Below are 9,519 nucleotides of genomic sequence, written 5' to 3' on the forward strand. Positions count from 1 at the left end.
GCTATTTTCAAGGAAGCAGCCAGTCACTAATACACATCTTTCTCATATTACATGAATGCAAAAATAGGAAAAGCCAATTTAACCAGATATATACATCACTTTGTTGGGTCGTTCATGTGAAGCGAACCTGAGAATTCTGATATTTCCGAATGCACATGAAGGCAACAAGAGAGCGGCAGCTCGTAAAGAGGCTCAGTGCCAACTCCGCCAGACAAGAGTTAATAGGCTCGTTTGAGATGAGCAAGTCCTGCGCAGTTTTGACCCGCGACTTGCTTGGTCCGTTGCACGATGGTTAGAAAAGCTGTCCGACTTGCTCCGCCGACCCGACTGCGCGAGCCACGGGAATCTCGTGGGACCGAGGCGGCTGCAGCTTTTGGAGCGAGGCGCTGCAGCTGCTCTCCACCGACTGCACAGCTCCGAGGATGATGGGAAACGCCTCGAGCTGAGCGCTTATTGGTTCATCACAGTTGTATCACACACCCACCGTGAAATGAAGAGACATAAGTTTTTATATCTATTCCAAGATGTCACTCCATGAGCAGTCTGTGTACCATTTTATTAGAACGCTATGTAATATTTCCCATAAATGCCACCTGTAATGCCTACATTCAAATAAAAATAAGTAACGTGAAGGTCTGGGTCGTTTGAGCAGTGAGTGTGGGTGGCAGTAATGCACCTTTTAAGTTTATCAATCGCCGTTAAGCAAAACTGAAGAAGAAGAAAAGGAGCAGCGAGTGTGCAGTCGGGAGTGTTCGGCTTGATGACTCCTCGCGCGACTGCACTCGGCTACTCTCGTCTATTTTCCAGGCGTGCAACTCTCTCTTCTTCTGCTGACTTTCCGCATCATACTATAGAGACACTCATGCACATGCTCATGCATAGCTACACCCCCTAACGCACCCGCCGAGCTTCTCTCTCTCTCTCTCTCTCTCTCTCTCTCTCTCTCTCTCTCTCTCTCTCTCTCTCTCTCTCTCTCTCTCACTGGATCTTTCCCCCTGGAAACTTTGGGAACTAGTTTACTTTACGCTGTTGGTGTGTTGGTGCCCTGCAGTTTCAGAGATCCACAGAACAGATGTTTTGAGTTTGGCTGTGGCGCAGCGCAGTTTCTCCCTCTCTCTCTCTCTCTCTTCTGGTAAGTTTGAATGACTTGATCCACAGACCAGGCCAGTTTGTTACTGATAGTGTAAAACATGCGGGATATGTTTGGCAAAAGATTGACTTTTACGCACGAATTGCGCACAAAGGTTTAAACTTTGTGCAGCATGGGCACTGCTGGGCTTAGTGCTTTTCACAGGGACGAATAGCTGTGTAAGTAGGCTAGTCACATACTTTACAACAGCCTGCTGGAATGTCATTATTGTCAGCAGACATTTAGTGGAGGGTAAACCCACCTAAACTCTGTATAGCTATCCATCTGTTGATTTGCAGAAAGGAGTTTACCCGCCTTCCTAGGCTGGCATAAATCTTTCTGACATAAATTTCATGGTACATAAGTGTATCAAATTGTAAGTACGGTCTTTGGGGAAAATATACAAGCTTCACAGTTTACCCACCTTGGTTGTAATTTGAGGCGTTGTGAAAGAGGATTTCTACTGGAGTTTTTAAACGCTGAAATGAATCCCCCTCATTTTGGGAAAGCCAACAGCTAGATGTTTTACCTCACCACCATCCATGCCTTGTTCAGTCTGAATAAGTCAATTAAATAGACAGCAGGTCTGCATTTTGGCATTATGTTGGGACACAGTGTTCTCTAATACAGTTGGTAACCCGCCACTTACATAAGAACAGACACTCCCCCCTCCTGAACTGACCAAAGTTGTGAATCGATGGGAAACTTAGGATGGGGATCTACTGCAAAGACTGTCGCGGATTGTTATTTGTGACTTTGCCAAACAACGGATGATTTTAAATTTACAACATTGTTAAAAAAGATCTGCTTCCCCCCTCAAGGTAAGTGTTTCGAGAATGGGAGTTTTGTGCATCAGAAATGACTTAAATAACGGATCACTGCACATGTAACGGGGTAATAATAGCCTAATTTATCTAAAATGATAGCATAATTAAATGTAAACTATTACAGTTCTGAAAAACACTAAATGACAGATACTTCTGGAGAAAGGTCTCGCTGGATTATTCAGTAGGCTACTGACATGTTTGAATGGGAAAAGGCATTAGATTTGAGATGAAGGATGCAGCCGTCATAAAATGGTTAATAATGACTGGAACCAGCTATCACGATGCACCACTTCAGATACAGCCTGTCAATTCAAATATTCATCTAGTGTTTATTACTGGGTTACTGAATTTGAGTATTGTAATGGGTCATGCTACCCATTTTGAGTTTTAGGTAGATAATCAGTTTTTTTTTTTTTGGGTAAAAAGTCATGCTTTGTAAAAATGGCTAAATTACTAGTATGGACCAGAAACAGAGAAAAACAAAAACAAATTAGATGAACTAATCCCTTAAGAATGGTAGCCTATTGTGAAAGACAACAACAATTTACAAACTCTAGGGGGGGGGGGGGGGGGGAGATATTGATAATCCTGTTTTTAAGGCTGTATTCTGAGTTATTATGATCAGTTAAAGGTGCTATATGTAGGATTTTAACATCAATAAATCATTACCAGATTAATTTTGAGACATTAGTATAATAATTACCATAACCAAATAGCACCATCACTGAGGAGACTGGCAGCCTCTACCAGCCTCTACACTGCATTTTATGTTGTGCCACTGGATCAGAAAATCTGGAAGAAATCTGGAAGGCTGTTCTTCTTTTCTCTATTCCCATTCATTTCATATTTTCATCACCATTATTTCCTGCTGTTTGTGTTGTCCTGATCATATCCTTGAAGAGTTGTTGTTGTTTTCCAGGATCCCCCCCTTCCTCCCCCACTGCTGTCTGAGGAGACTGGGAGGAGGGAGACAGAGAGACGACGGGACTCCTAACACATAACGATGATGGACGGACATCTAGTGGAGTGGTATGCAGGAATAAATGCAACAGTATGAAATGTCATCATAACCTCACCTTGTTGCCTTGTAGTAAAGAAGTGAAAGGACAACAGTACAGTCCTGAAAACTAGAAAAGGACGGAGGGGATGTATCGTTACAGACAGGCAGCCAAAGACAAGCTGATATCTAGATATGCGGCAGAGAGGGAAAAGGAATATCACCACAGAGCTGCATCGGTTACCCATTCAATCCTTGACTGAGGCCAGCGTCTCGGGAAGATGCTGAGGAAGGTGGCGATGATGAGGAGGATGCTCCACGTGAAGGGAGATGTGATGTGCACTGTGCTGCTGCTGGTGCTCCTCTGTGTCCTGCTCTACGCCCAGCAGGTACGGACGCATTTGCATCGGGTAGAAAGAGGACATCCGTTCAAATCAAGTCGTGAGAAAGTACTTCATTTCTCTTCCACTCTCCCCTGACCTAAACCTCTCACCCTATCCCACCAGGTGCTGCTCTCCTCAGGATGGGACAGGACCACGTGGAGGCTGGAGATCCAGGGCTCGACCAGCTCCAGCCGGACCCTGCTGGGAGCCGACGGGAAGACCGGGACAGCCACCGGGGCCAGAGCAGGCCAGGAGGCCCAGGCGGTAGGACCGTCTGATTCCAGTTTTGAATTTGAGCGTGTGTGTTTGTATGTGTGTATTCATGTATCAGAATCGAAAGTTGCTTTATTTCGGCTGCACATGGAATTGAACGTGGTTTGAAGAGGGTGATTGCTGTTGCGTTGGCAGGTGAACCGCCTTCCAGAAGGCATTATGTTCAACAGGTGGGTGCTTTGGTTGGCAGCCATCTTCTTTACCCTTTCCCCACTGTAGCGTCATGCATGTCTTTCATGGAGAGCGGTCGACTCCCCTCTCAGTGTGTTTGAGTAACTGCTGTACTCTTAACTTCGGAGCACAGGATGGCAGAACCTGAGCAGACAGTGATGGACGATGTGAGGAAGCTTTCAGTGATGGATCTGTCAGTCTGGACCAGGATTGGTTGTGACATGTTGAGGCGAAGGTGATGCAGGAAGAACATCATCTGTTGGTCCTTCTTCATTAGACTGGATAGGTTCATATCCCATTTGAGGGTGTTGCAGACAGTGGTTCTCATGGAACCTGAAGGACTCCACTGTTTACACGGCACCAGGGGAAAATGGGCTCGTGGGTCCTTGTGGAAGTCAGTCATCCTCTCTGTTGTCTTGAGAGAGTTAAGCTCAAGGTTGTACAGCAAGATGTCAGTCTGGCCACCTTTCTGCGGTGGATGGACTCATCGCTGTGTTTGATAAGGCACATTAAGGCGGTGCCATCTGCAAACTTGAGAACCTTGACCGAGGAGATAGTGGAGGGCCAGTCATTGTAGAGTTGAGGAGAGGAGAGGGGCGAACACACAGGCCTGTGGGGTAAGACAGCAGTGGGTCGGGACATTCGAGGGGAGGGGGGTGAGGTGGGGGGGGGTATGTTGAGCTAGCCATACTTGCCTTGCAACAGCTGTGTGATGATTGTGTTGAATGCTGAGCTGAAATCCACAAACAGGATACGAGCCCATGTATGTACTGTATGAATGTACATATGTCTGTGTGTGTGTCTGTCTGCAGCGATTTCACACAGGCACACAACATGTTTTATAAACCACATCAGCAAGTGAAAACATGAAGCATTACAAATAGAATTTATGATGCCATTTGTCAATGTCATTTCCGGTTTCTTATTTTTATTTATCCCTGTGGAGTATTGAGATGCATGACAAATTTCCACATAAATTTATTAGATTTATTGGATAAATTTATTATATGGTCATTACGTCTATTTGTTATAATAAATCTGTCTTCTGTCTTGTCTCATTTCTCCTAACTGGCAGGTCGCCTCCAGGCCTGTGGACCCACAGCTGCCTGCCTGCAAGCCCCAGTCCAAGTCTAAAGCTCCTAAATCTAAATCTAAATCTCATGTCAAACCTAATCAAACATCTAAGGGGAAATCGAAGGGGAAAGTTAAGGGATCGCGAAAGAATGTTGCACCGACCAAGCCTGCTAGCAATCCTCTACCCACGCTGCCACCGTTTGACTTCGAGGGCTACCTGAGAGAGAAAGACAACAGAAAGTTTCAGCTGCTCATAGACCAGCCAGAGAAATGTAGCATAGAAGGAGGAGAAGAAGGAGAGAGAAGCTCCACAACTGCTCCCTACATGCTCATCGCAGTGAAATCTGTCGCTGCAGACTTTGATAAGCGGCAGGTAAAATATGCCATATTTTATGCTTTTGCTAGAAAACCGATGACTAGGTCAGTCAGTCAAACAAATAAATCATCAGTTTCAATCTATCTCTATCTCTTTCTGTCCCCCTCTTCATCTCTCAGGTGGTACGTCGGACGTGGGGTAAGGAGGGCCTCTTCCAAAATGGTGTATCCATTCGTACTGTGTTCCTCCTGGGGGTTCCCAGGAACCGGAGTGCGCTGCCTCTGTGGGACCGGCTCCTGGCCTACGAGAGCGACACCTTCAAGGACGTCCTGCTCTGGGACTTTGAAGACACCTTCTTCAACCTGACTCTGAAGGAGACGCATTTTCTGGAGTGGGTCAACACCAGCTGTCCTGATGTCAGGTTAGTGTTTATAAGACTGAGACTCAGTTGTGACTCAGACATGAGAGACACATCACTGCATCTTTTCTCCTACAGGTTCATCTTCAAGGGCGACGCTGATGTGTACGTGAACATCGAGAACATACTGGAGATGCTGCGGGGTCAAAAGGCGGACGAGGACCTGTTTGTCGGCGACATCATCTTCCACGCTAAACCCATTCGTCGGCGCAGTTCCAAGTACTACGTGCCAGAGTTCATGTATGGGGCGGGCTTGTACCCGTCCTACGCCGGGGGAGGGGGGTTTGTCATGTCAGGACATACGGCCCGGAGGCTTAGCTCTGCCTGTCAACAGGTGCTTCAAAGTTGGAATAAATTATCATACAGTTATACATCTTTGTACGTCTATATGAGAAGATTTAGCTTGATGTCTTTTCTTCTAGGTGGATTTGTTCCCCATCGACGACGTCTTTCTGGGCATGTGCCTCCAGCAGATCGGTGTCAAACCGTCCCGCCACGAGGGGTTTCGGACCTTCGGCATCCCGCGGCCGTCCGCCGCGCCCCACCTTCAGACGTTCGACCCATGTTTCTACCGGGAACTCATGGTGGTCCACAGCCTCACCGTACCCCAGATCTGGCTCATGTGGAACCTCTTGCACGACCCCAAACTGAGCTGCCACAACAGGAATAGCCCGACGCTGTGGCCCTTTAAGTGGAAAGGGAGGGGGGGAGGGACGACGGGGCCGCCGGGAGACACAGGAGAGGAGGAGGCAGACTATGGTGAGAAGAGGGTGTTTGTGACGCATTAGTCACTCCCAAACTGCAGGGCCCGAGTGTGACCTTCAAGAGTCCTGGCCCGTTCAAAACGGTTATAACACAGGATGCTTGGCCAACTTGAAAGCCTGGTGACATGCGATCAAAAGCACTGTTTGTTTATATGAGACTTTTTCCCCAGCTGGCAAATCATCTTTAGTTAGAACAAGATGTTGAAAGAACCACAATGGATTTGGAGGAAATGAATTGGCATAGGACAAATGTTTTTCAGTAAGGAAAACAAATGGGAAATTTAGTCTTTCACCATTGGAGCCTGGTTCATTAGCAACATTTTGCTAATATTGACATCTGATTAATAAGGTGTTTATGAAGCACTGATGGCTTAAGGAAGCAAGGCCTTGATGTGCAAGGAGGAGGTGGGTTGTGTACTGTAAGTTTGTCTGGAAGATGTGGAGGACTGAGATGAGTCGCTCGGCCTACATTTTGAGATAATCACTTTGGTGGCTGTATTGCAGGTCTGTTATGTTTTGACACGAGCATGGTGAATTTGAAGTGATTTGTCTTGATAAATGCATCTCTCCATTGCTCTCAATAAGAAATATGTTACTTGATAAGTTATCACAACTCGCTAATGCTCAGTAGCTGGTTCATTTCCCATAATTGTAAGACTGAATGTTTTTAATTATAGTGGTTTGATGAGCAACAGCAAAAAGTAAAGAATGTCAAGACTTTTGAATGTTTCATCTTGGAAAAGTATTGTGTCTTACTTGTTTACCCAGAGACTCTGTAAGGTACAAAGAGACAAGCCACAGTGTGTTTAGCAGGTTTAGCCCTAACCTGTTTACAGTGAGCCAACTCCGCTGATCTTTTCAAGGCAAAACAAACTCTGTTGGCTAAAGCAGAGTGCAGAAAATACAAGAAAGCACCTTGTGTATTGTATTGGACTGACACTGAGGCATGTGGGACATTACAGGCCCTGGAAGAGGTTGATGACGTGCAATCGAATACATGAGCAGGCAGAACTGTAAATGGATCTGCCGAGCAGAAAATGTTAATGTCTTGACTTTTAATTGACTGTGTGCACAGCCAGCACTGGAAATGGCCGTGTGTATTATGTGACTGGGAACACAGTGGAGACTATTCATGTTCAGACCTCCTCACTTGTGGATCACTTATAGATTTATGCTTGAGAGGTGTGCACGTGGACTGCTGCACTAGCTGTTCCCTGGAGGAACAAGTGAAGCCTGGATGGGAACCAGCTGTACCCTGGACAGGAAGCGCCTTAGGGGACCCATTAGGCTATTACACAGTTCTCTCTCTCTCTTTCTCTCTCTCTCTCTCTCACACACTCACACACACACACACACACACATATCGTAACGTCTGTGGTCAAGGCCACAGTTTGGACAGTGGGGGCTACTTTGTGGTGTACTTTCATGTGAACACTTCCGTTATTACTTTAATCATTTGGATTGAAAAATGCTGTCTGTTTCTTAAAACCTCTTTATAATCTTTACCTCCATCTGTTGTCGAAATGCTGTAAGGTACATTCACGCTGATAACCATGTTCAAATTCCACTGCATTTACACAGCAACACTGCGGGCCAAGAGGCAAAATCCAATTTCATGATCATTTCCAAAGGCTTGGCATGGCTACACACACACCACTGTATAGATGGCATGGATCAGATTAGTGTGTCCAGACCATAGGGTCCAGACAGAGGCATGTTGAAATCCTCCTGCACTCTGAATGTTAGCTGGTGCCTCTTTCATACATACATAAACATTATGTCCACAACTCGATAGTAAGATCATTTTAAATGGGTAGCCAAAGTAAGTTTGAATTGCTAAAATCTTTGTATTAAGCTTAATTTATTCATTCAGATTTTGCACACTGTGGAGTTCAGTTCAGTTCCCAGGTCTAAAATAAATGAAATAGATCAAAAGCTTATTAAGACAAGATTCAAATTTGATTCCTGATATACCTACACCTACACTCTTTTGCATGTAGCTACTGCATGGCCAAACAGAATGAACTCCTACACGGAAGGTTAGTAGACCTAAACAGGTAGAGGGAACTGAATGTTTTTTGTTAATTTACATCCCTGCCAAACACTGAACATTCAACACCAGCCCAGGACCCGATCTGATTGCGGTCCAACACTCAATTAGCAGTTACACTGGTAACTTTGTGGAGCTCATTGTGCCATGGGACGTTGGTTGCCAGGGTTTTTTTTAGCCACATCCACTACCAGTTTAGTCAGGATGTTAGAGGTTCATGGTCAGGACTTATGGCAAGCCACAAAGCAGCATTCTGACGCAGATGAAAAGAGCAGCCTGTGGCTCTGGATGAAGACAAAGGATCAATGTACAGTACAAATCCAGTTCATAGCTAAGATAGGGGGTTTATCATAGGATACTATAACCATGGAAGCAGAATTGGATAGCCATACACCATCCAGAGCTCTTGTCTATTGTTTGCTGGAAACAATGTGGTTTCTGAACTGCAATCCCAAAGTGACTGTGGCAAAAGTCATGGAGTGAGATGCTGCATGCTAAAAGTAAGCCTAAGTGTAGTGGCACTGTCAGTGTATTGTAAATGCAGTGTAGGTGAGTGAAGCCTGACTGATGCTGAGTGTAGGTATGGAGGGTTTTGGTTAGTTGCATACTTAAATTGGATGTAATAATTTCTTTTCAATCAGATATACCCATAAATAAAAAAAGATGAATGTTTAGAGATGAAATCCAAATAGGTTTTCTGAATACACTGTGAGTCATGTGGAATACTGAATGCATCTCCACTACATTTGTAAAAACAACTTTTCCTAGTAAGATCCTTCTATAAATGAAGTCTCCTGACACAGTGTTAGCCTATGTGATTATGACCCATTGCTGATTTACATATATGATAGAAGACAGGTGTGGACAACAGCGGTTTGGTATTTAAGGAGAAATGGATTAAACCATTGCATGTCCTCATGGTGAATGCTACAATGAGCCAAATGTCAGCTGACATAAATAAAAGTTTTCTTTTTCCAATCAGACACTGGTCCTGAAATTGGAGTGGTAGATATTCAGCATGCCTGCTTACTAATGATGTATTAATTAGGATATCCAACACACAACACACACATTGTACTGCTGTCACACAAGTCGCTGGCAAAATATGCAAAAGTTG

General features: G+C 44.9%; 1 protein-coding gene across 1 annotated transcript; it reads left to right on the forward strand.

Moving 5' to 3' along the window:
* The first annotated feature begins 3,216 nt into the window (after positions 1–3,216).
* Positions 3,217–6,376, forward strand: b3gnt9 (UDP-GlcNAc:betaGal beta-1,3-N-acetylglucosaminyltransferase 9). The gene is made up of 6 exons (XM_078283242.1): positions 3,217–3,342; positions 3,460–3,608; positions 4,867–5,227; positions 5,350–5,591; positions 5,667–5,922; positions 6,011–6,376. The coding sequence occupies exons 1-6, from the start codon at positions 3,235–3,237 to the stop codon at positions 6,374–6,376; spliced, it is 1,482 nt and encodes a 493-aa protein (XP_078139368.1). The 5' UTR covers positions 3,217–3,234.
* Positions 6,377–9,519: the final 3,143 nt, after the last annotated feature.

Source organism: Centroberyx gerrardi, chromosome 4, assembly GCF_048128805.1.
Source record: "Centroberyx gerrardi isolate f3 chromosome 4, fCenGer3.hap1.cur.20231027, whole genome shotgun sequence".
In the NCBI taxonomy this organism is placed as follows: Eukaryota; Metazoa; Chordata; class Actinopteri; order Beryciformes; family Berycidae; genus Centroberyx; species Centroberyx gerrardi.